The sequence below is a fragment of the Bufo bufo genome, chromosome 4, assembly GCF_905171765.1.
Source record: "Bufo bufo chromosome 4, aBufBuf1.1, whole genome shotgun sequence".
NCBI lineage: Eukaryota > Metazoa > Chordata > Amphibia > Anura > Bufonidae > Bufo > Bufo bufo.
Window position 1 is genome coordinate 523579553 of NC_053392.1, and position 26600 is coordinate 523606152.

At 41.9% G+C, this 26600-nt stretch overlaps 1 protein-coding gene across 2 annotated transcripts in view; it reads left to right on the forward strand.

The window, feature by feature from the left end:
* REL (REL proto-oncogene, NF-kB subunit) overlaps positions 1–26600 on the forward strand; it is a 60002-nt gene that overhangs the window by 18939 nt on the left and 14463 nt on the right. The window contains exons 2-7 of one of the 2 annotated variants that reach the window (XM_040429726.1): positions 5526–5558; positions 6937–7073; positions 10095–10249; positions 11331–11422; positions 24405–24545; positions 25837–25941. In XM_040429726.1, the coding sequence (XP_040285660.1) occupies positions 5526–5558; positions 6937–7073; positions 10095–10249; positions 11331–11422; positions 24405–24545; positions 25837–25941 (663 nt within the window). Of the gene's footprint in view, positions 1–5525; positions 5559–6726; positions 7074–10094; positions 10250–11330; positions 11423–24404; positions 24546–25836; positions 25942–26600 lie in introns of those variants that run through there. The other variant, XM_040429725.1, reaches the window with a different exon arrangement.

Genomic DNA, 26600 nt, shown 5'->3' on the forward strand with positions numbered 1-26600 from the left:
TATGTAACTAAGAGAGTGTGAAATCTATAGAAACACATCAGGCACTCGCCTTTCGTATAAGGCCTCTTGCACACGACCGTATGCCCTTTCAGATATACGGTCCGTGAGCGGGCCATATGTCCCGGAGCGGCATTGATCGTGCGCATGGGAGCACACAGCATCATAGAGTAAAATGATGCTGTGCACGTCGGGCCACCCGTGGGGCTATTATTCCGCACTCATAAAATCATATAAGTGCGGGACATAGCCCCGCGGGCGGCCCGACGTCCACAGCATCATTGTAATCTATGATGTTGTGTGCTCCCGTGCGCACGATCAATGCCGCTCTGGGACATATGGCCCACTCTCGGACCGTATATATCGGAGGGCATATGGTCGTGTGCAAGAGGCCTAGCGCTCCCTAAATGCCCTGAAGTCTTCAGTTTTGGCCCCTGTGAAGAACACTTTGAAGCTTGCTGCGTCTACAGTGACTTGACGTCTCGTGTTTTCTGAAGTTTCATTGATTCACAAATGACCCTCGCAACAAAATGTGAACTGTGACTTTTGCTTTCTCCCTCCTTCACACTTCCTACTGTTGCCTTTCTCTTCCTGTCCTCGTCTTTTCTATATAGTTGTTATTTGCATACCTACTGAAACCTTGAAAATGGAAAAAAGTTGTATTTCAGAACATGGTTCGCCTATTTATAGGATACAGAGTATAGTAGTGCTATAGTATAAATGTACAGTACATTATATCTGACCACATACTGGAAAAGATCTGGGCCCTATAGCCTCCCTTCCTGCTTCACTCAACTGCCATCTTGCACCCTATATGGTGGGCACCTGTGGGGGATGTTAAGGGGGTAATAAAATTGTTATGCAGTGTAAGGATCATTTTTACAGCCTGTGGGTTCCTCTGGGGCAATAAAAAGGGTTTTATATGACCTTCATGGACCCTATAGGCCAAAAATAATTTCTTTGATGGGTATCTGGGTGAAGGAACACTTTTGCATAAGTGAAATGAATGTTACTGCCTTTTGGAAAGACCATTTTTGTTTTCTGTGACTGGTAGGCAGCAGGTGGAGGCTAACAGTTGAGTGTGGGCCATTTTTGGCTTGGTCCCTTCCAGAAGTATCACTGGTTATACTGGTTATACAGATTTTGGCTCTGCCTCACATGGCACAGAGACCTACTGAATAGTTGTAGTCTTGGGACCAAGTGACATTGCTAGCATAGTTCTTTATTTTCATGCAGGTTTGTTGTTATATGTATATTTATGTGTAGGGTCACCTTTGAAGAAGCTACACAACTTTACTAGGACTTTGTTTAGAGAGGTTATCCATGAATTTAAAATACTATTTACTTACGTATCTGGAGGTCTTTCTTCCCTTTCTGTAGGTGGGCAGCAGCTCATCAAGTACCTGCATCTACCAGGATGCATTGCACTTAGTTCTTTTTAACCCCTTACTCCCCTTAATAGAAAATAGTCTCTCACATATAGCCTCAGAGATGCATATGTATGCATATGTATAGCCTCAGAGATGCAGATGCATATGTATTTCATTTTCCACTGAGAGATATAGCTATATACTTTATATGAACTTAGAAGTATGGATGAATGAATGAAAGGTGTCTGGAGCACTTCACCTGCTTCTCTATGAGATCACAACATTGACGTCGGGGGAAGGACCAGAGTGACAAACAGCAGGGGCGTTCCCGGAGAGAAATATGCAATAAACGTACATTTTTATTGCATGTATACTGCAATAATACTTCATTTGAAATGCTCTATTCATTGTATTGTAATACTTTTCATGGGATTACACTCATTATTTTTGCCTGCCATATAAAAAAAAAAGTCAGATTGCTAAAGTTATATCGGGTTGTTTAGTTCTCAGAGTAGTTGAGAAGGTTGTTAATGTTCGGTAGGTTATCTAGCCAGTGAAAAAAATGGCAGTTATAGAAACGTATAAGTGGGTACATTAATCTATATTCATTTATTTGTTGGAGAGGAGCCGCCTGTACATGGCTACCAATACGGAGGCGTTCGTGATTGTGAGTGTACTAGCTACTGGAACGCATAGATTTGACATTTTTAAACTGCTTTACATTTATCACATTTTCTATTATTTGAATTGTACCCATCTGTGGTATGTCTGAAGTACAATCATCATATATACTGGGGTGGTCCTGATTTTTAAAGGGGTTTTCCAGGATTTTGATATTGATGACCTAATTTGAAATTGGCAGTGTCTGACTTCCAGCACCCTCGCTGATTAGTTGTGATCCCTCTGCAGAATACCAAGGACAGCGCCATCCATGGGATAGCAGCTGTACTTGGTATCGCAGCTCAGGGCTGTTCACTTGGGCCTGGCCCATGTAACTGGTGAGCGGTGACATCACTGGACTGGGAAGAGGCCATGGAGTGCAGCGGCATCTTCAAACAGCTGATTGCGGGAGTGCCAGGACCCTGACACCTGCCAATCTGATATCGGTGACCTATCAATATCAGAATCTCAGATAACCCCTTTAAAGGGAATCTGTCACTAGCAATTTACCAAATTTTTTTTTTCATGAATCCATGTTTAACAGAGTACCTTTTTTCCATCTGTCTTATTCTTTTGATTGTCCGTCTTGTCATTTCTTCAAAAAATCGATTCTTATGATATGTAAATGACGCTGTAAGGAGCCCAGAGGGGCGTTCTTTTTTCTCCACGGTGCCCAGGAACGCCCCTCTGAAGTGCCGTGCCCGCCTAAATTTGAAATCTAATAACGCCTCCAAGTTCATCTAAATCGCCTCCCAGAGGCGCGGCTAAGTGCTCAACACCCCCCCTCCTCAGCGCCGCGCTCTGCGGCAAACAGACCGGCATCCCAAATCCCGCGCAGGCGCAGTGCCGACAGTCATCTTATCATAGCCCAGGAAATAGCCGGCACTGCGCCTGCGCGGGCGGGATTTGGGATGCCGGCGAGAGGAGGATCGGGGTGTTTGCCGCAGAGCGCGGCGCTGAGGAGGGGGGGTGTTGAGCACTTAGCCGCGCCTCTGGGAGGCGATTTAGATGAACTTGGAGGCGTTATTAGATTTCAAATTTAGGCGGGCACGGCACTTCAGAGGGGCGTTCCTGGGCACCGTGGAGAAAGAAGAACGCCCCTCTGGGCTCCTTACAGCGTCATTTACATATCAGAAGAATCGATTTTTTGAAGAAATGACAAGACGGACAATCAAAAGAATAAGACAGATGGAAAAAAGGTACTCTGTTAAACATGGATTCATGAAAAAAAAATTTGGGTAAATTGCTAGTGACAGATTCCCTTTAAGGATTTGCCCAAACCATGTTGACTTGGAACTTGACTTTAAGTCATAGCACTGTAAAATACAATGTGATGGGCATTGACCGGGACAGATTTGTATTAGTTGCCATTATAGCTTAATATTCAGTGGTACAATTTGTGAGCCAATGATAGCTAAGTATGTTGGAAATATATGATATTACCGATACAAATAATTGTACAGCATGGAGATATTGGTAGGTATTCTGTCATTGCATGACTGCATTGGTGCCGCAAATGTATTTTTCTTTGGCCATTGTTTGTATTTTTTAGATGGAAGCTTGCTGTTATGGTCTCATGCACACGACTGTGTCCATATTGTGGTCTGCAAACCATGGATCTGCAAAATATGGATACCTTCCGTGTGCCATCTGCATTTTTCTCACTCCCATCACTAGAAATGACTATTCTTGTCCACAACACAGACAAGAATAGGACTTGTTCTATAATTAGCGGACACGCGGATGCCAACAGCTTACAAGTGACATACGTGTGCTGTCCTTTTTTTCTGCGGACCCATAGAAAGGAATGGGTCCTTGTGCAATCAGCAGAAAAAGCAGATCGGACACAGATACAAAATACAGTCGCGTGCTTGAGGCTTTAACTGTTTAATTCAGTGTATGACCAACCTAGTAGATTCCTGCGCTTAAACAGTTAAAAATTATACCATGCTTCTGGCGTGGTAAAATGTTCCATTGCTGGTCAGGCTGCATTCTTTCTTAATTCCGTCAAATGCAGAAGAGAATAGGTTGGCAGGTCCCCAAATTCACCCCTGTCACAGACCACTTTAACCCATGGAGCTCAAAGTAAAACCTACATGATGCAACCTTATGTAAGTTCATAGAGTGAGCTCTATAAGAATGCTTGGCAGTCTGCTAACATGGCACAATGGTTTGTTTGCTTGGCAATATTCACATCATTTCAGGAGTCATATTGGCAAAGGATCATTAAAATATAAATCTGATGTCTGATTTTCATGTTTTATGTCAGTCATGGTATAACCCCTATAATCATCTTGTAGTGTCCAGGTACGGTGTGTATGCGAACTACATTATCGTTTCAATATGTATAATTATTTAGAATATTGCTAATTCTTTTTATAATGGGGTTTTCCGGCTCTTACGTTTTGATGACCTATCCTTAGGTGATAAATACAGTATCTAGTTGGTGTGGACCTGACTCTAAGCACCTATTGATCAACTGTTTGAAGGGTCTGCAGAGCTTGGACCGGCACTTCATAGCATACCAAGCACAGGCCGAGGAAGGAGCATCAGCACTATTCGAAGCACCGTGGCTCCTTCAACAGCTGATCAGCAGGAGTGCCAGGAGTGGGCCCGCCACTGACCAGATATGGATGTCCTATCCCGAAGATATGTCTCAGAATTTAGGTAGGTAGCTATAGCTCTATACTCTGTGGTCAGTGTCTGTTGGGCCCAGTGGACTCCCGTTCAGGTATATCGTTTTGAGATTCGGCAGATATGCAAACTAATATGTGCAGTATATATTAATGCCCACTGTGCACATTCATGAATATTGAGTAAAACAGCGGTATCCAACCAGGATGGGGGATCCGACCAGCCTTTGCCTTGGCCAAGATAGTAAAACTGGGGCTTGGTCAGCAAACTGAATCCTTGCTCTGGGTGAAAGAAAGGGGCACATTATTGTGTCAGGAGCAGGGCCCACTGGATGATCCTCTGGTGGGCCAGAGGATCATCCAGTCTGTGGTTGTGATCAAAATGGATAATAAACTAGTTCAGGGTCATCAAGTGCAGGGACAGACACAGGTAGATGAGGGGCCCCATGCAAGAACAGTATATGGAGCCCTGTTTATCCAATGGCTCATTATGGAGCACCCCCTTACATCTCTCTAACAAGAGCTCTTGTTTGTAGAGCTCCCTCTTATGTCTCCCTACATAATCAACCATGAAATTCATTAGCTCAGGCTTTTACCTGCAGTCTAACAGACAGTAGAAACTGATTTTAAGGTGACAGGGGCTCCATACCTACTGGGCCCTTGTGCAAGTCCACGGTTTGCCCCAATGGGATGTCCGCCCCTGATCAAGTCTTAGGTAGGATACATTGTACATATTATCATGGAGATTATTTTGTTTTTATTGCAGCGGAAACTTTTTTTTTTTTTTACTTCAACATCTTGACTGCTATGATACTGTAAATCTAGAAACCTGCTTGCTGATTACGTCTTCTTTTTGTTCTGATAGGTCATCATGTGATTATGCACAACACACTTATAGGTAAGTAAAGTGTGATGTCATATACAGCAATATAATGTGAGTCTGTCAGCAGTTTTGAGCCCTCAGAACTGCTGACAGCACCCTATAGGTGACAGAGAGCAGCACAGACATAACTTGCAGGCTGCATGACTAACAAATTGAGTTTTCATCACCCCTCGCGCTGCAAGTGCTCAGGAGGCAATCCCTTACCCTAAGTTCACACCTGAGCGTTTTACAGCGCGTTCCTATGCGCTGTAAAACGCACAACAAGGAGAAACCAATGCTTCCCTATGGGAATGGTTCTCACCTGGGCGTTTTACAGCGCGTACGATCGCGCTGTAAAACGCCCGACGCTCAAACAAGTACTTGAGCGTTTTTTTGGGCGTTTGTCGCGCGTTCCCGTACATAGACTTTCGGGAACGCGCGACAATGTGTGTTCGCTTGTCTCTGTATGCGCGCTTGTAAACGCCCGTACAATCGCACATACAGAGCGCTCCTTTCAGAACGCTCAGGTGTGAACCCGGGGTTACTGTTAAGTTCCCTTGGTTCTCAGCACTGAATGCCTCCACACTCCCATCTCTCTGCTCTGGGTGACAGCTCTAGCGTCCATTGAGGAGACCGCTAGATCCACAGAGGAGAAGGGACAGGAGGCGTTCAGTGCAAAAAGTAAATATGTTAATCCAAGGACAGACAGTCATAATGCTATTAGCTTGATATTTTAAAATTTATTATGACAGATAATGGTTCATCCTTGTATGGCTCATGTAGATAAATTCAGGGATTCTGGTACTAAGATGATAAAACTTATTTTCAGGTTTACAGTGTATAATTAGTGGGTCCCGACCCCCAGGACCCTACCAATGAGTGGAATGAAGAGGCCACAGCTGTTGCAAGAGTGCTGCAGTCCCTTTATTGGTTGTGCCTGGTACTTCATCTCATTCTGTTCAAGTGAACTGCAGTACTAGGCACAACCAAACCCATACTTATGGTGCTATATCTGGTTAAGCATGAAGGGGCCACAACCCCTCAGCAAGCGCCACATCCGCTTCGTTCTGCTGACTGGTGAGGTCCCAGGGGTTTAACCCCACTAATCCTGCATTTATGGCCTTTCCAATTGAAGGTCTCAATATTGTGTGACGTACCGAAAATAGTAGTAGTACCTACGAGAACTTCAGTGAATGCATGAAGCTTGATTTTTCTTGATCCTGGAAACCATGGCATGATGGTCTCCATACATCTAAAATTAAAAAATTTAAGTCATGCAGTGTTCCTGATACTTTATTCAATTTTTATGAGTTACAAGAAATAATTCAATAATATAAAAGAAACTGGATGGAAGTAAATGTTCCACACACAGACCTCTGGATGGGCTTGCTTCATGGTCACTTATCTGTTTCAGGTGAACCTTACATGGAAATATTCGAGCAGCCCCGTCAGAGAGGGATGAGATTCCGATACAAATGTGAAGGGCGATCAGCTGGCAGTATCCTTGGTGAACGAAGTTCAGAAAATAACCGCTCGTACCCATCAATCCAGGTATTAATCACTGGTAAATTTAAGACATTGCTATTAAATAAAGGACTAACCAATATCTTCTGATCTGTTATTGGAACACCAATATCTTCTGATCTGTTATTGGAACAATGTGCAGCATTTCTTGTCCATAGAATCCATTAGCTTCATTTTCAAGTGTATTATTTAGTAACTTCCTCCATGTACCAAGTGCTGAACATACAACATCTGTTCTACGTGCAATCATAGAAGGGTGATGACCACGCATGGAATATAGTAGCATGATATAAAGTCTAACCATAAGCATCCCATCATTATGGTCAGTGGAGGTTGTTTCTGCCTCTGTTTGGTGGAGCTTTTCTGAAGTGTAGGTGTTGACAATAATAATAGCCTATTGGATGATTATATCCTGAAAGAAAAATGACTTCTGACTGCTAAAAGCAACCAACACTGCCTCGGACTGAAATCACTTGGGCTCACCAGAGTAAATTATTCTGAGGGCCCACGCTCTGTGTATATAGGACCTTAAGGGCCATGTTTTATTAGGGATCCATTATTGTCAGAGCTTGGGCCCACCAGAGGGTCCTCTGGTGGGCCAGTCAGACGTGTACCGACACCTTCACTTTCTCCTACATGTGCAGTTTTAACCATGCCCTAATCCTGAGGAGTAACAATCAAGGCATTTCCAATATCTTTTCTAAATATCAGCTTAGGGCATGTTTAATAAGTAGAGGGGTTACCATGCTAAGGACTCTACCCTATTTGATGAGTGGAGAACGGTCTTCAGCCTTAATTCAGTGAGGACTCCAAGATGATGGAAAGCAGATGACTCTAGTACGCACTTACTGACCTCAATAGCCTAGGTAGGATACATTGCTAGATTTGCAGGTTTTATCACGGCTTGTATTTTCTTTCTTTTTTTTTTTTTTTTATCACGGTTATCAATTTTAGGCCAAAATTTTATATGCTGAAATGCTTATTTAGCAACCCACTAGTCTTTTTCTATTTTTAAAAGTGAGGGAGGTGTTAATGTTGAACCAGAACCACAGCGCACACGCACTCATGGTTCTAGATGTGTTTCGGAAATAAATATACACTCTTAAATAGCATTCATACAAGATGAACAACACAAATGTTCCACCCCACAGGAAGTCGCCTGTAGGAAGCCAACCATGAAGAGGTAAGATATTCAGTACAATCACAAGCCCATTCATTTGTATGTACACAGTAGTTGTGCTGCAGCATATGTATTTCATGTATTTGAACATGTCTTCTTAAAGAGGACCTGTCATCAGTTTTTGAATTTCACATGGCTAACCGATTCCCACTGATCCCTTGATCATTGTTGTGTTTTAGTTTTTTTGCAATCCATCTCCCCGTTCTGTAGTTAAGGCCCCAATACGTTTTGGTGCTTTATATGGTAATAGAAAGCCAAGGTCCAAAGGGAGGTGAACCAGCTGTCTGGTCCATGGGTGGTGTTTGCACCATCTCTCTGCTGCTGTCCAGTCATAGAGAACAGCGTCAGAACAATGTAGAAGTACAACGTTGTAACTAATCTCACAAGACCAGGCTGTGGGAAGACCAGACCAGATTTTAATATAGCTGAACACACTGCATCGCTCTGATGCTGTCCTCTATGAGAATAATGTTGTGGACCCATGCATGGAGAAGGGAGCTGGTCTCCAACCCTTTGGACCTTGGCTCACTATTAGCATATAGAGTAGCACCACAATGATTAGGGGACCAGTGGGAATCATGGCATGTGAGCCATGATGATTTCAAATACTGATAACAGATCCTCCTTAACAGCTTGTCTGATCTATAAGATCATCAGTTAACAAGATTCTACCGATGAAGTCAGAATCAGGAACCACCTAAATATGTGTAAAAAGTTACAGACCCCCTTACACATTAGTCTAATATGTATGGGGAGCTCCCGAATCAGGGAGAGAACAATCGGGTGAAATTAATATTTTAGCCCGGTCCTTTTGCTCTCCAGGGAGATAAGCTGCCTCCAGAAGAATCTGGCAGTGGCTTTTTCATTTTTCTCCATTAAATACACATACACATTTGGCCGAGCAGAACGTGTATGAGGATATTGTGAGGCAGCCAGGAGACATAGGTGTTGGCCAAACAACTATTCAATTTGTATGGCCAGCTTAATTGCTACAGTGGTTTCATCATAGCCCTTATACATAAGACTGAACATTATACCTATTATGTATGTTAACCCTTCAATCTGTCATTTTTAAAAATGTCCTCTTGAATGTAACCTACTTTTCTCAAACGATGCAAATATTATGTTTTGCCATTATTTGTTCCTGACTTTTAACTCAAGTGAATGAACATTTTTCTTTACAATTTTTTATATTTTTTATTTTGGCAGTACTATACCATTGAAAATTAAATACTAAATATTGTCATTCCAATTATATAGATGGGTAATCCACTGACAATTTACTGCTGCCATGAGTGAAAGATGTTACCTGCTAGTATAATGGTAGATGTAGAATTGAGATAGCAGTATGATAGCTCTATTATTCTCTTGACAGGCCTAGATAAAGATGCCCACAGAAGAGCATTGCATTGCTAATGGGTGATGCTCTAATTGAGTCACTCATCCCCCTTCCCTCTTTGGTCGCAGTGAACAGTATGACAAAGTCAGACAAGGCTGTTTACGCTGCTAAAAGTCCAGTAGAATTTTTTTAATAAATATTTACATATAGGCTGTTAATATATGTTAAAAAATGGTATTATCCTTTTAAATGATACAACCCTGTCTGCTTATAGACACCTGCCTGGTAGCTCATTGCCTACTGTGTATACATTGAACTCAACAATAAAACATTCTGTATTAAGCTCCCCCTAGTGGTGGCTGCTGAAAGCAAGAAATACTAAATGTAGCCTTACATCTATGCAGAGAATTTGAAGCTTTCCAGAAAAAGCTAAAATGTGATAAAAGGTGGACATGTGCATTAAGAAATCTCATTACTGAAATAATGCTTGAGGTCAATGTCATATGTTCCTCTCACATTTTACTTGCAGCTGCAGAACATGAACTACAATGGTAAAGGCAAAGTGAGGGTGACATTAGTCACAAAAAATGAACCATACAGGCCACATCCCCATGATCTGGTTGGGAAAGATTGCAGAGATGGGTATTATGAAACCGAATTTGGTGCTGACCGCAGAGTTTTGTGGTAAGTACAGTTCAATGATGCAGTTACCCTTCCTGTCTCTAAAATCACAGAGCCATAGAATGTATTTGTACCAAATTTTAATGATTTACAGTTTAAGGAATGACAGATATATATTAATATATAGACAGATATATATTAATATTTTTGTGCTAAGAATATTCTCTTGACTTGAGCTGAGGCTGGGAATACCAGACACAACCTAAGGAGAAGAGTTTCTAGGGGTAACAAATATCTCAGAGAAACCTTTTAACGATTTATACCCAACTGGAAATGCTCTGCTAGTTGGAAACCATGTTTGAAAGGATCTGTCCCATAGAGAGACCTTCGGATTTGGAAATTTATTAGAAATTAGGACAGTTGTTTAGACTATAATCGAATGGGTTGCCAGCTCCCAACTAAACGACGACCGAAATCTAGTTGAGGGGCTACAGGGAGCAGTCCTTCCTCTCACACTGTGTTGGCCTGAATGACCTAAAAGCTGCCATAATAGATCCTAATTGTTTCTGACACAACAGAGAATGTCTCAGACCAGCAATTCACATTTGTCTTCTGATATGTCTACATTTTGCTTAAAGGGAACCTGTAACCAGTTTTATGGTGTCCTAACTAAGGGCAACATAAATAAGTGACTGATTCTCTTAGCAAAATGCTGGGTCACTTTCTTTAATTGACCCAGTCAATCTGCCAACATCTTGTATTGAAAAGCTCCAGCTGATAATGATCAGTCATGAATATTCATGAGCTCCTGACTCTTCCCGCCTACCTGCTGCTGATTGACAGTTATTTTCCATATGAATCAGCAGCAGGTGGGCAGGGGAGTGGCTATAGCTCTGAATTAAATAAACGCTGGACTCACTGACATCACGCTGGACTCGAATCAGCTCATTAGCATGCGGCATGTGGCATCTTTGTGTGTATATTATGAAGTAACCATCTGTCACACCAGTAAGTGAATACATCTAAGGTACTTTTTAGTAGTTAATAATTGTATATAATTAGTTAGATTATAATCAAATATCCACATGACAGGTTCCCTTTAAGTAGGACAGTATTCTGATATGCATTGTATTTTGTTTTTTAGCTTTCAGAACTTGGGTATTCAGTGTGTTCGAAGAAGAGAAGTAAAAGATGCCATTCATTCCAGAATGATGCGGAAAATCAATCCTTTTGGAGGTAGGTGTCCTATTTATGTAGGAATACAGGTACTGTTTGCTTTGTAGTCCATCCAATAATGTAAATGCAATGGGTTGATGTTACTTAATGTGCATTTGAATTCCACTGTGTGACAGTACATTGGTTACACTGTATGCGTCCAGATTTAAGGCTCATAACGGCTATATCCGCCTTTGCAACTAATTCCTTTTTTTTATTGTTGCACTGCATCTAAAATAAATACAGTTTTGTGCACAGCAACTATGCATATATATGTCTCCATAGTAACAGACTACAAACAGACTTTGTGTAGTCTGATCCTGCAGTCATGTTAACATCCATCTGCCCTCTGTTTCTTGATAACCTGCAAAATGTATAGAAGCATGACTACAGGATGAGGTGACACAGCGTGTTAGTAGTCTGTAACCATGGAAACATATACCGTAGGTCTGCACAATACCTGGCAAAGGGAGATTTTTGATAAAGACTATATGCAATTTTTTTTCTTTTATTGGAGCAATGTGAATAGATTGGTTGTAAAGGGAGCCTTTTGAATTTCTATGGTTTTTAAGTCATTCCATACTGAATGTCAGGGAAACAGATGCTGAAAAAACATAATTCCAAAATGACTACAATACTAATGTGAAAACTATAATGGCACACAAAGGTGTTACTGTTTTTAATATATAAACATATCCCATCAATGGCGTAACTGAGGACTAGCAATTAATGTATCATCTATAAGCTCCGAATGAGGTGGCCTTCACCTTCTGGTTCGCTACCCAGTTCAGCAAGCAAGGAGTAAGTCATCTGCTGCAGTTGGCTACATGGATCTTCTCTTTATCCTCTGCAAAGTAATTAGAACAAGTTGCTGTTTAGCTGCCTAGCCAATAACACCAAACGTATTCATTGAGAAGATATTTGTTTTTGTAGCAACCAGACAGCACAGTTGGGTTGCTCAGGAAATTTGGATTTTGGGTGTGCCTCACATTGTGACTGCTGTGTCATATATGCAGATATCTTACTCACTGTCCAGCTTTTCCAGCAATTATAATGATTTACATAAGATGATTTTAATACTGCAAGTAATGATAAAATGAAAGTTTCAATAGAGAAACTGATCTGAAGATACAAAGACATACAAAACACAAGGAACTCATGCTGTCCACCTGAAGGCAAACCACCAGCTGCCTTCATGCCCAGACAGCACCCAGAGGAAACAGGGTAAACGTACACACTGGCACCTACACCCACCACAAACCGAATGGACCAGACAGCCCACCCCAGGAAGCCATCTTCTTGTTAAGAATAGACAGACAGATTGGAGCAGTGCAGTGTAACCACAATAAAGCACCTGTTATTGCACAAGATGCCAAACTTATATTTCCTGTTACATAGTAAGATATTCTAATTACCTTGACGTGGTAGAGGATGGACGCCATATTAGACATTGTTCTCATATAACAGGAGAGGGGAAAATCTCTGTTAACTGCATCTTGTAAAGTCACCTCCAGACACCACGATGGGTTGGCATACACAACTATTACCATTGATGTTAGCCTTTACTTTGCCTTTCTAGGTTGATACTATTGATAATGTTATACATTATTAGCAGGTTCATGCAATGTGAAATATTTTTTTCAACAAACTGTACGTCATATAGGATAGACATATTGTAGTGGATAAGTCCTATGGATAGGTGGAAGGGGCTTAGTTTGGATCCACGGTTCTCCCTAGTTATAAGCACCAAAGCATTAACAAGGAAGGAAGGAAGGAAGGAAGGAATTAACCCAAGTATTATCCTTATCATTAGCAAGGTACTGGAAAGGGGTAGGGGCAGTACAAGATTACATCTCAGGATCCTGTAGGCACAGATTTATTTTACTACCTAAAGGCCCTTTTACTTGGGTCGATGCCCATTAATTATTGGGAATCAACTGAGCGTTCCTGATAATTGCCTGATCATGAGCGGAGATGAGAGCTGCATTTATATGCAGCAATCATCCCCTCTGTTTGGGGATGAACGTTCCCATACTTTTTTTCTAGTTTGTTCATCATCAATATAATATCTATTGGAAAAATGATTTGCAGACTACTATTAAGAATATGTTTAGCCTTTTATTTCAAATCTATTGACATCTTTGAGGATTTTTTTTATATTATGATTGCATTCTACTTATCTTGGGCTGAAATATTTTTTCCCAATTGGTCTTATTAAAAATATTCAGCAGTTTGCCTTCTACAGCCTTCGGTTTCACTGGATCTGCAGGCGATTGCTTTTCCTTCTCAGTGAATTCCATCTGAGAACTGCTCTGATGGCTTAAAGGAGTTATCCTGGAAAAAATATTGATGACCTATCCTCAGGATTGGTCATCAATATCAGATTGGTGGGGGTCCAACACCCGGGACCCACACAGATCAGCTGTTAGAAGAGGTTGGGCACTCTGTGAGTGCTGCGGCCTCTTCCTAGGTCATGTAATGTCACCGTACATCAGTCCCAGTGAATGGGACTGAGCTTCAATACCAAGCATAGTCACTATACTGTGTACGGCGTTGTGCTTGGATAGCTGCTGGGAGTCTGCAGTCCGGTGAGCACCGCGGGTCTCTAAAACAGCTGATCAGTGGGGGTGCCGGGACTCTGACCCCCGCTGATGTGATAATGATGACCTATCCTGAGGATAAGTTATCATTCTTATTTCCAGTATAAACTCTTCAATCTAGCTTAAATGAGAGTATATGACCTGTTAGGAAATTATAAATAAGAGCTACATATCAAGCCATCACAGCAGTTCTCTGCCAGAATTCAGTGAGAAGGAGAAGGCATAGTCTGTAGATCCAGTTAAACTGAAGGTCGTAGAAGTCAAACTGTTGAAAATTGTTAATAAAGAGTAAAGACCATTTGAAAAAAATGATTTTTGCACAGGATAATTAGAGTGCAAAAATAATTTAAAAAAAATGCCAACCAAAAGGTCCATATCCTTTAAGTATAAGCAAACCATGTAGATTCCAAGTAGCACTTTTAAGAAGAAATATATTTTCCTCTCACAGAAACTGTTGTAATTGTTCTTCTGTAAACCACTGTTTATGTCTAACAGGAAGTGAAAGTGAACATTTGTTGGCTAGAATGGCCGGCCTGTCATAAGCTACTTCATCAGTAAACATGAAGTTGAAAAAACAAGATAACCCCATCTCTGCTGCCAAAGACAGGAAATACCTAATTTACCAAAAATTTAAAATAATAATTTCAGACAAAAAGTGGAAGCTAATGAGGACACATCTTTACTTTTTTAACCCCAATTATGGGCAACTGCTTCACTGTTTTCCTGCCCAGGTTTTCTAGATGAGACCTTCTGGGTTTCCATAAGTTAGGCAGCTGATAACATTATTACACTTGGCATCCGGCAACTGAACAGCTGCAGCAAAATCCCAAAATTCTAATTTTTCCCAATATCTCCCTTTTTTTTAAGTGCATGGAGTGATATCATGGTTTGCATGTTTTCTCTACAATCCCACTATATCTTGTTAATATCCCCAATAAAGGAAACTTTTACTGGACAATGATACCACTCTGGGCTTCATGTATAAATTTTAAAAATGTCATATTGGTATCTGATTGGTAGCTACAGGTGACCCTTTTGTCCATACTATTTATGTACATGAGGCCTACTGTGATTTAATAAAATACGGTATCATAATCCAGAGGAAACTGGGTTTATAGATTATAGGACTTTAGGTAGGTAAGGCTATTTTCACACTCACATTTTGGCTTTCCGTTTGTGAGATCCGTTCAGGGCTCTCACATGCGGTCCAAAACGGATCAGTTTTGCCCTAATGCATTCTGAATGGAAAAGGATCCGTTCAGAATGCATCAGTTTGCCTCCGTTCAGCCTCCATTCCGCTCTGGAGGCGGAGGCAGTCTGCTTGACGAAACTGAGTTAAACGGATTCGTCCTGGCACACAATGTAAGTCAATGGGGATAGATCCGTTTTTTCTGACACAATCTGGCACAATAGAAAACCGATCTGTCTCCCCATGACTTTCAATGGAGTTCATGACGGATCCGTCTTGGCTATGTTACAGATAATACAAACGGATCCGTTCATGATGGATGCATGTGGTTGTATTATTGTAACGGATCCGAATTTGCAGATCCATGACGGATCCGCCCAAAACGTGAGTGTGAAAGTAGCCCAGTATTATAGGGATGGGAGATCAGCCCTAACCTGGTCATACACTATCCATGACTTTATGCCTAGAGCAGTGGTGGCGAACCTATGGCACGGGTGCTAGAGGCGGCACTCGGAGCCCTCTCAGTACCAATATGCCTTAGACTTTTCCTGCCATTCATCAGCGCAGCGCACTGAATGCAGGCAGGCTAATATAGCTAAATGATAAAGTACATGGAAGATATAGTATATTGGACTGTAGTATTCAGGGTAAATTGCCTTGTTGACACTTTGCGATTAAGTGTGTTTTGGGTTGCGGTTTGGGCACTTGGTCTCTAAAAGGTTCACCATCACTGGCCTAGAGAGTCACTGTCAAAGGTCATACTGTACTTTGTATACATTACAATACAGAATATTTTTTTCATTTTTTAAATGCTATCTCCAAGGTCATATTGTGATTTGTATGTCAAGGATAGTACACTATGGTGGCATTTAATTTTTAAAAGAATTGACCAGAATTTGAAAAAAGGCCTGCATTTTTCCCCAAGCACGTAGGCTGCATCTAGTCGCATGGTGGCTCAGTGGGTAGCACTGGTGCTTTTCAGCACTGGGGCCCTGGATTTGAATCCTCCTGTGTGTTGTGCATTGGGGTTGAACGCCCTTATGGCAAGAGATGCGCTGTTTGTCAGATCCTTCTTCTAATCTTGGTCTCATACTTTCATAATTAAGATAGAAATATAAATCTTTATGACTAATTTATTTTTCACACTTCTTTTTCACTCACATGATATGATACAGAGTACAATGAGGCTAAAATGTCAGACACCTGCACCATTCATTATTGATCCTGTGTAAATGGAAAATAATTTTCTGCAGAAGTACTACCCAATTAGTTTGGTGCACGTTCTTTTCCTTTTTGAACATGTAACCTTCCTAGTGTATGGCAGTGAATGCGTTACCTTCAGACTTTTTCCATTCAGCAGCTGGCGACTTACTTGTTGCTTGACATATGCTGCTTTGCGTTCAGTACATTCATTTTGCTTCTGTCTCTCCTGGTTAGTATGACACGGCTGCGTCCCTTAATAGAAACAATGTGATGACAGCAGAAAGTTCTTTAGAAGTCACCTGATGCATGTACTAATTAGAACCTTCTGAAGACTTAGGGAGGCAGATGGCGTGGTAGAGAACCATTACCAAACCACAGCAAAACGAAATAGAAATTTATGATTTTTTTTCCTTGGTTTTACCAAGATTGTGGTATTCCACCTTATATGAATATACCCTCATAAGGGCTTGTTCACACTTTGTTATGATGTGGCTACATGGGCGTCCTGAGAAATTAAAGTGGCCCTGGAAAAAACCCTAAAAGTGGCCCCAGATACCACAGTGCAGTACAAAATACTTCTTAAATGAATTAATGCTGAGAGAATCAGATCTTTATGTACCTGGCTTTTGGCCAAGAGGAGGGTTTAGGTGGCCCTCTGGTCATTGGCCCACCAGGAAATTTCCGTGTAGGGTCTATGGCCAGTCCGCCCCTGTGTGGCTAAGAGCCTTGTGTAAATAATCAATAAGACCTCTTCCATCCCAGAGCTAATCACATTTCTGAAGGCATTCAATGTCTCCGTACTGCCTACCTGGGTTCATTGTCTCCGACATGCTGCCTAATCCCAGCCAAGCACTGGTTTTTGTCTGGCCCAATCCTGGCAATGGGGTCTGGTGGTTATCCAGCCCTTTCAGACTATGTTGGATACAATGAACTCTGGCAGCCTTATCCAGTCATCTAGCCTTCAAAATATAGCCCTTGTCAATGTCACTCAGATCTTTATACTTGCCTATTTTTCCTGCTGCCAACATGGTATTCCGGTTGTTAGAAGTTATCCCTTATCCACAGCACAAGATAACTATCAGAAGGATGGGCATATCCCATTCATCTCTATAGGAGTTCCGGAGACAGCTGAGTACAGTGGCTCCGTTTATTTAGGGGAGCTCCAAGGGGGGGTGGGAGGGCGAGGAGGTTATGCGAGGTCCCACCCTATGACAGGAGCCATTGTAGTGAGATAATCTATGTTATTCACTTCACCTGTAAGTATTTTTTATGTTCTAGCTGATCAGTGTATATGTAGAAGGGCCAAGTCTCCTCACCCTTTTTTACACTGTTGCTTAATAAAAATGATTGTAGTAAAAAAAAATCTGATTTGCTATGGCATGTGTTATAAAACTTTATGAGGCAAATTGAGTCACACAAAAGATTTACAGTGAAACTGTCACTCGGGTCACGGTACTATGCAGTAAATGTCACTTGTCGCTGGTTTGGAAGCAAGCTAGATCATATGTGGAGATTTTTTTATTATATTTTATAGAAAATCTCTCTGAGATAATTCCATCAGTGTTGTTGTCACCACTGGCCTGCAGTATGTGTGGTGTATGTTATAATGATAGATGGGGATCTGGCGGGAGGAGGTGAGCTTTATTTTAACTATAAGAACCACCCCATACAGCAGATAGTTAACACAGATATCTGAAAAGAGGAAGCGTAATGTGCAGGGGTGCACAAGTTCATAGGTTATTCACAATTAGGAAGGGTCTTGTCCTCGGGTCGGCTCGGTCTCTGTCAGCACTGTCTGCTGAGTCAATTATTAGGCAATTTGTGGTTGATTGAAACTTTCTGTTTGGTATTCAGTTACATGACACATATTATTACACTGCTAAAGTTATGGGGACAGCCCTTCTAATAAGGGGTTCACCTCTTCAGCTTCACTGTATTCATTCCCAGAAAGGGCACTTTCATCAGAAAGAGTTTTTTTAGCTAAACATTCGTAGAGAACATTTTTTTTTGTTCTTTGGCTGTTTTTCTTTTTCATTTTGGAAGTACTATGCTATTGAAAATAAAATACAAAATCATATCCTCCTATAGCAATCAGCACAGAGAGATAAAACATATGGATAGGTAACTCACTATCATTTTACTGCTGCTGTGTGGGGAAGATGTTATCTGAAGGTTATTTCTCATTATAACAGTAGGTGCAGAATTGGGATAACACTATGACCGCTCTAGTGTTCTCTGGATAGGCCTAGATGATGATGTCCACAGAAGAGCATGGCATTGATTAGTTTAATGTGTGATGCCTTAATTTAGTGACCACAGGGAGGCTCTCTCTGGTCACAGTGATGGTTTGACTGAGAGAGTTAAGCAAGGCTGTTTCCCATGCTAAAAGGCCAAGCAAAGAGAAAGTTATAGAGCCAGAGTAGGAAATAAAATATACCGGTATTAAGTAAGTTCAAAAACTTATATCCAGAAAACCAACCACCTGTTTCTTTAGTTTAAGAAACATTACATAGAATATTCACATATAGGTTAGTTGTGACTCTGGTGCCACCAGTTGGAAGGTGGTTATCTTCTAAGTCAATGTTCCATCTTTTAAACATGCCTTGAGACATAACGTAGGATATAAATATAATCCTAAATTATGGCCCGTTTAAAAGGTTAAACACTGCCTTCCAGGATAGCCACAGTCGAACTGGTGGCCCCAGAGGCATGGCTTTCTCTTTTTTTTTTTTTTTTTAAATAAGAGATAATTTGCACACCTTTTTCTCAGAGGAGTACTGCATGAACTGTTTCATTAGAATCAAGCATATAGCCTTGTGCTTTCCACTGACAACTGTAGGAGTAGAAGAATCAGTTAAATACACTGCTCAAAAAAATAAAGGGAACACTTAAACAACACAATGTAACTCCAAGTCAATCACACTTCTGTGAAATCAAACTGTCCACTTAGGAAGCAACACTGAGTGACAATCAATTTCACATGCTGTTGTGCAAATGGGATAGACAACAGGTGGAAATTATAGGCAATTAGCAAGACACCCCCAATAAAAGAGTGGTTCTGCAGGTGGTGACCACAGACCACTTCTCAGTTCCTATGCTTCCTGGCTGATGTTTTAGTCACTTTTGAATGCTGGCGGTGCTTTCACTCTAGTGGTAGCATGAGATGGAGTCTACAACCCACACAAGTGGCTCAGGTAGTGCAGCTTATCCAGGATGGCACATCAATAAGAGCTGTGGCAAGAAGGTTTGCTGTGTCTGTCAGCGTAGTGTCCAGAGCATGGAGGCGCTACCAGGAGACAGGCCAGTACATCAGGAGACGTGGAGGAGGGCAACAACCCAGCAGCAGGAGCGCTACCTCCGCCTTTGTGCAAGGAGGAACAGGAGGAGCACTGCCAGAGCCCTGCAAAATGACCTCCAGCAGGCCACAAATGTGCATGTGTCTGCTCAAATGGTCAGAAACAGACTCCATGAGGGTGATATGAGGGCCCGACGTCCACAGGTGGGGGGTTGTGCTTACAGCCCAACACCGTGCAGGACGTTTGGCATTTGCCAGAGAACACCAAGATTGGCAAATTCGCCACTGGCGCCCTGTGCTCTTCACAGATGAAAGCAGGTTCACACTGAGCACATGTGACAGACGTGACAGAGTCTTGAGATGCCGTGGAGAACGTTCTGCTGCCTGCAAAATCCTCCAACATGACCGGTTTGGCATTGGGTCAGTAATGGTGTGGGGTGGCATTTCTTTGGAGTGCCGCACAGCCCTCCATGTGCTCGCCAGAGGTAGCCTGACTGCCATTAGGTACCGAGATGAGATCCTCAGACCCATTGTGAGACCATATGCTGGTGCGGTTGGCCCTGGGTTCCTCCTAATGCAAGACAATGCTAGACCTCATGTGGCTGGAGTGTGTCAGCAGTTCCTGCAAGACGAAGGCATTGATGCTATGGACTGGCCCGCCCGTTCCCCAGACCTGAATCCAATTGAGCACATCTGGGACATCATGTCTCGCTCTATCCACCAACGTCATGTTGCACCACAGACTGTCCAGGAGTTGGCAGATGCTTTAGTCCAGGTCTGGGAGGAGATCCCTCAGGAGACCGTCCGCCACCTCATCAGAAGCATGCACAGGCGTTGTAGGGAGGTCATACAGGCACGTGGAGGCCACACACACTACTGAGCCTCATTTTGACTTGTTTTAAGGACATTACATCAAAGTTGGATCAGCCTGTAGTGTGTTTTTCCACTTTAATTTTAAGTGTGACTTCAAATCCAGACCTCCATGGGTTGAAAAATTAGATTTCCATTTTTTTATTTTTGTGTGATTTTGTTGTCAGCACATTCAACTATGTAAAGAACAAAGTATTTCAGAAGAATATTTAATTAATTCAGATCTAGGATGTGTTATTTTTGTGTTCCCTTTATTTTTTTGAGCAGTGTAGCAAAGCTCACAAAGTTTTACAGGGGCGCTGTCATGTATGCCAACAAGGGAATACACAGTTCCAGCTGTAAAGGTGTAAAGCGCCCTCCTGCATTCAACTGTATTGGCGTTCTCAGGACTTCGATACTGTTGAATACTGTAGCTGGGGCGGCAGTATTTTGTGCTGGACTGTACTATTTAGTTCTGTTGGGTCAGTATTTTGTGCTGCACTACAGTATTGCTGACCCTAACTTCTGTCAATTTGTACCCACCTACCACATGGGGCCACTTTTAGTTTATTTTCTAGGGCCACTTTAAGTTTCCTGTCCGCCTCTGACTGTGTGTCCGATCCTCCATGCACAAACAGCTGAATGTGGGCATGAGATCACTGGGGGGTCATTTACTAAAGATGGGCGTCTCACACGCCAGTCTTAAAAGGCCGTCCAATTTATTAAGGTCGCATGCATCTTAATAAATTTGTCACATCGGTATTGTGTGTACACCAGCTAAGAGCTGGAGCGGTTTTCAGATATTTTTTTATGCCAGTTTTCTGGTGTGAATTATTATAAATGGTCCGGGTTCTGTGGCCCCACCCATTTTGTTAAGTTCCACCCACTTTATTGGATTTGCAAAATAAAAGTCTCAACATTTTTGCACGATATGCGGCGGTGTGGTGTGTATGGGACCTAAGACTAGAGAATGGAGACTGAAATGCGTCTGGTTGCTGCAGGCATTTTTCATCTGCACTAGTTTTATCTCCCCCATAAATCCTTGTGACCTTTCATGTTTGAAACTAAATCTGCAAATGGTTTCCTTCCCTCTGCTCAGCGACCAGAAGGCACAACCTGAGTAGGCTTAGTACTGCACCTTGTTACATACGTGGGCGTCATCCTCCTCCACCTACCTTTATTTATGGGTGTAAGGGAAGTATTTCACAATATGGTTTAACCCTGTCAACCTTTTTTCACTGACTTGTGAAATGCTAAGATTAACCTCAGGAAGGCTGACAACCGTGAGAGAGGAAGATTTCGGGGGCCGAATCCTCCTGTTCCTCATGCTTTCACATTTCATACATTGGTGGCATTACCTTTGCTTCAACCAACCTTAGATACTTAAACCTATTAAAATGATAATTTATTTAGACACAAAAACATGAAGCCAAAAACTAAGCTGATCAGATTTCTGGGACATTTGTGACAGAGCCACCCACTAAAGTAGTCCTAAAGAGGACGTATCATCTCTCCAGAGATGTCTGTTAAAGTAACTACATGTAATAATTCTGGAGCATCTATTCTTATGACTCTATATTGTGCCATTCCTTTATTATGCCTTCTCAATTACACGCAGTTGCAGTGAAGGTCCAGATGGGTGTTACCAGTTGAGGGTGTGTCCCTGCACAGTCTGACACTATCCAATCAGTGCTGCCAGTTTCAGACTGTGCAGGAACACACCCATCTGGACCCTCATTGCAAATAGCTTGTAATTCATTGACAAACTTAATAGTAGGAATAATAAAGGAATGGTACTACATAAGAGTCATAAGTATAGATAATAGTCTCTTAAAACAAAAACATGTCAGGAGAGGTGACTGGTCCTCTCCTTAAAGGAATTGTGTACTTTTGACCATTGGGTTCTACTCATTCTGATGAGATGGGTATATAGAGAAATACAGAGAAGCTACATGGACAACGGGAAACAATAGAGATTGTCCACAGCTCTACTGAAAGTGATCAAATGACTTGAGCTTCTGAGTGTGCATGCTTCTCCATATCTGATACCATGTAGGAGGACCCAGCAGTTTATAAAACCTCAGTGGAAAGGTGTTGCTCTCTATTTTACCTTTGAGAAATGCCACCTAGTGCTATTCACACCAATTTCCGAAAGAGCTGCTATTGCCATGAATGAGTATTGATTTCCAGCTTCATATTTTCCATTGGCTTTTTTGCACATTTCTAAATCTATTTAACATGTTATAAAAAGTGAATATTGAATGAAATGGGAGAAATGTAGTGAAAAGGACAACAGGCCTCATTTACCAAACCTAACAGGAGACCTGACTGTACTGCTCATAGCAACCAATCACAGCGCAGCTTTCATATTTCAAAAGCACTATAAGGAATCAAAGCTGCACTGTGATTGGTTGCCATTGGTAACAAGGCCTGGTTTCCTGTTTTGATAAATTGTGTTCCCTATGTAATGCCAAATATGCATAGTGTCCAACAGTCTGTGAAGTGGGTGAGGTTTGTGAAAATCCCACCCCAAAGTGGGCATCGGGTGTTCTGGGAGATAAGAGGCATGTCAGAGTGTCCTTTTTGCCTCCATATACCTTTTTTTCCTTTTTTTGTTCCATACAAAGGTATACAGACAAAAAAAAATGTACTGAGCGATATACGTTTATTAAAATGGGAGCCTATTAATAATGTATCCCACTGCATGCCTACACAGTAGAATACGTCACACCTTCCGTTTTAGGGATACGTCAGGAGAATCTCCCAATGTATACCTCCGACGTAGGATCTGAACGTTACCAGAGCCTAACTCTCCAGTCATGTCCAATACAGCAACAGGCCAATAGGTTTTCTATTGTTTAACTACTATTTTGCAGCGGCTGTATATGCTTGTATACTGAAGACAAAATGCATATCTTCCAACTGAAACATATTTACTGATCCACTAAAAAGTCACTTCGTACGGAGATTAGTCTCCGTACAGTATTAGAATGTATGGGCTCTGATGAGCCAAAGTCAGTTATTCACGAAGTCGTGCGTTCGTTGAATGACTTCGATAGTTAATTTTTAAAGTGGAAAACCATTTTAAAACTTGAAACTGAACTCTGCTTCGGTTCCGATGGTATTAGTTGGAACCACAGCCGCGTTTGGACGAACCTCCGTACAGTATTATTCCGAAGTTTTGAACGAAGCGACTTCAGATGATGCATCCAAAGATCGCTTTGCTCAACACTAGTCAGGATAGGTCATCAGTATCAGATCAGTGGGGGTCTGACACCTGGGACCTCGCTGATCAGCTTGTAGAGGAGGCAGGCCTGAGCGCCGTGGCCTCTTCCTAGGCCATGTGATGAGCTGAGCTGCAATACAAAGCACAGCCACTATACACTGTACAGTGCTATGCTTTGAAAGCTGATGTAAGTCCTTTAAAGGGGTTGCCCATTCTTGTAGTTGACAACCCGAATGGTCCTAAAAAAAAATAAAAAAAAACACCATAAAAAACACCTATCTGCGGTCCCGGGACGCCAGTGCCCCTGCACCACTTCCAGGAAGTGGCTTGTTCCCATGACCACTGCTGCAGATCACAGACTACCTCAGTGGTCACATCTGCTTGAACGGTACGTCACTGCTAGTGATGTGCCCTCCAAGCAAATGCTGACACCAGTGATTGGCTGCAGGCGGTCAAGCCACTTCCTGGTCTTACGGGAAACGGAAACAGCAGGGAAGGGAGTCAGCGGCACAGGCACGGCAGGACAACAGACAGGTGAATGTATTGAATAAATGTATCGCCAAGTTGTATAATATTTGATGAAGCAAAATAAACCATAAGCAGTTTAAGTAACAGTACACATCATGTTTTCTCACCCACAGTGCGAGAGGACCAACTGCTGACGATTGAGGATTATGATCTAAACGTTGTGCGTTTGTGCTTTCAAGTTTTTCTTGCTGACGAGCATGGGAATTACACCAGAGCTTTACATCCTGTTGTTTCCAACCCAATTTATGACAACCGTAAGTTCTCCATAAATTGTACGATGTGCTAAACAATCAACTTAATGATATAAACTTTAGAAGAAATAGTGTGCAAAAGTTATAGTCAGCACTGACAGTATCCTACACAGAAGACTCTTCCTACCTGCTTGGACTAAATGAACTCACAAACTGAATATCTGAGTGAATGGATGAATGTCAGCACAACATGATGATTTTGGCTGGACCAGCCGACCAGTTATTGGGGGCATCCCGATGGCGAATGTTGGAGAAAAGAATGGTCTTGTATGTTGGATTTCAACATGCCCAATCCTTTTGTTTTTATGGGTAATAAGCAACTGCTGGAGGTGTCTGTCAGCCACTATGTCTCCATTGTGAACAGATGAACGCTCAGCAAAGTGTACATGTGTATGGGGTAGACCTGAGGAAAAGCTGTTGGTTGAACAAGCATTCAGCTGACAGCTATCTGAAAGTGTAAATCTGGCCATATACATGGGATAACTGTTCAGCTGACAGCTATCTCTTCCTATCTTATCATATACAACCATGCTCAGCTGTCCATGCATGGTTTATCTCCCCGAGAACAAAAGGATTGCCTATTTCGAAATCTAACGTGCCTGACCCTTCTCTGTTGGGGGAAGAGTCAGGAGGCCCCCCCTTTGGTGGGTTCAGCCAACATACACATAAGTTGTAAGGCCAGCTTAAAGCGTTTGTGAAAGAAAGGGGGGTGAGGGTTTGGCAAACTACCCTACTTGGCAGGACCTGTAAAGATAAGATTACTGACCTGCTTCCGGGTGCCGACTCCCTGCTACTTCTATTCCAGGCCTGTGATGCTCCACTGGGATCCCTTGATGTCAACATTCCGGTTTTACATCACTGCAGCCAATCACTGGCCACAGCGGTGACTGGCTCCCATTTTGTCATGTGACAATTTGTCATGATGTAAGGGGAGCTGGTCACCACCGCAGCCAGTGATTGGCTGGATGTTGACATCAAGGGAGCCCAGTGGAACATCGTAGGCATGAAGAAGTAGGAGCGGGAGCCAGCGCCGAGAAGCAGGTAACTAATCCTTCCTTTATAAGTGCGGCCAAGTGGGGAAGAGGGTTGCCAAAAAACCCTCCATTCTTGCACGATCCCTTAAAGGAGCAATTCCTGCTCAGTTGATTTAGTCCCATGACTCACTGCACAATGATGGCTATATCTCTTCATTATTCCAGGTATTGCTGCAGAACATAATGCAGAATACATTTGCCTTTATTACATTGTTAACCATTTCTTATTATTTATTCATTAAAATAATTTATAATTCCAGGTGCCCCTAACACTGCTGAACTTCGGATATGCCGAGTAAATAAGAACTGTGGTAGTGCAGCAGGAGGAGATGAAATATTCTTGTTATGTGATAAAGTTCAAAAAGGTGCATATTTCAGTTTTACTATTCATCCATCTATCTATCATCTATCTATCTATTTATCATCTATCAAATAGGAAGGGTAATACTGGTTTTGGATTTCCTCCATTTCTAAACAGGCTGCCTGACTGGGTTGGGTTGGCGAAGTCCAAACTGTTTAAAGATGGTTTTATAACATTTTCCAGCCTGATGAGCATCAGCAAATCTTCTTCAGAGGTCCTCAGAAATCTCCTTTGTTTGTGCCGCTATAAACTTCCACAAACAAAATATTCTGAAGATCAGACTGATTGTCATCCTGTTGGTTAATTAAACCTGATTTTAATTTCATCTTTAAATTACCGAAAGGTAATCCTAAAGATTCACACATTTTTACCACTCACAGACATGTGATATTGGATCATTTTCCTCAATAAGTAAATTACCCAATCTAATATTTTTGACTCATTTGTTTGATTTAGTTATCTTTATCTACTTTTTTGGAAAAATATAGTTTTAGGTCAAATTTATGCAGAAATATAGAAAATTCTGAAGGGTTCACATACTTTCAAGCATCTCTATATCTATATCTATCTCCGGTGTCTCCCCATAATCTTATGGATTAATATTTCCTACTTTAAATGTTTGCTACCTACAAGCAGATGCACATATTGGGTGAGATGAATTTA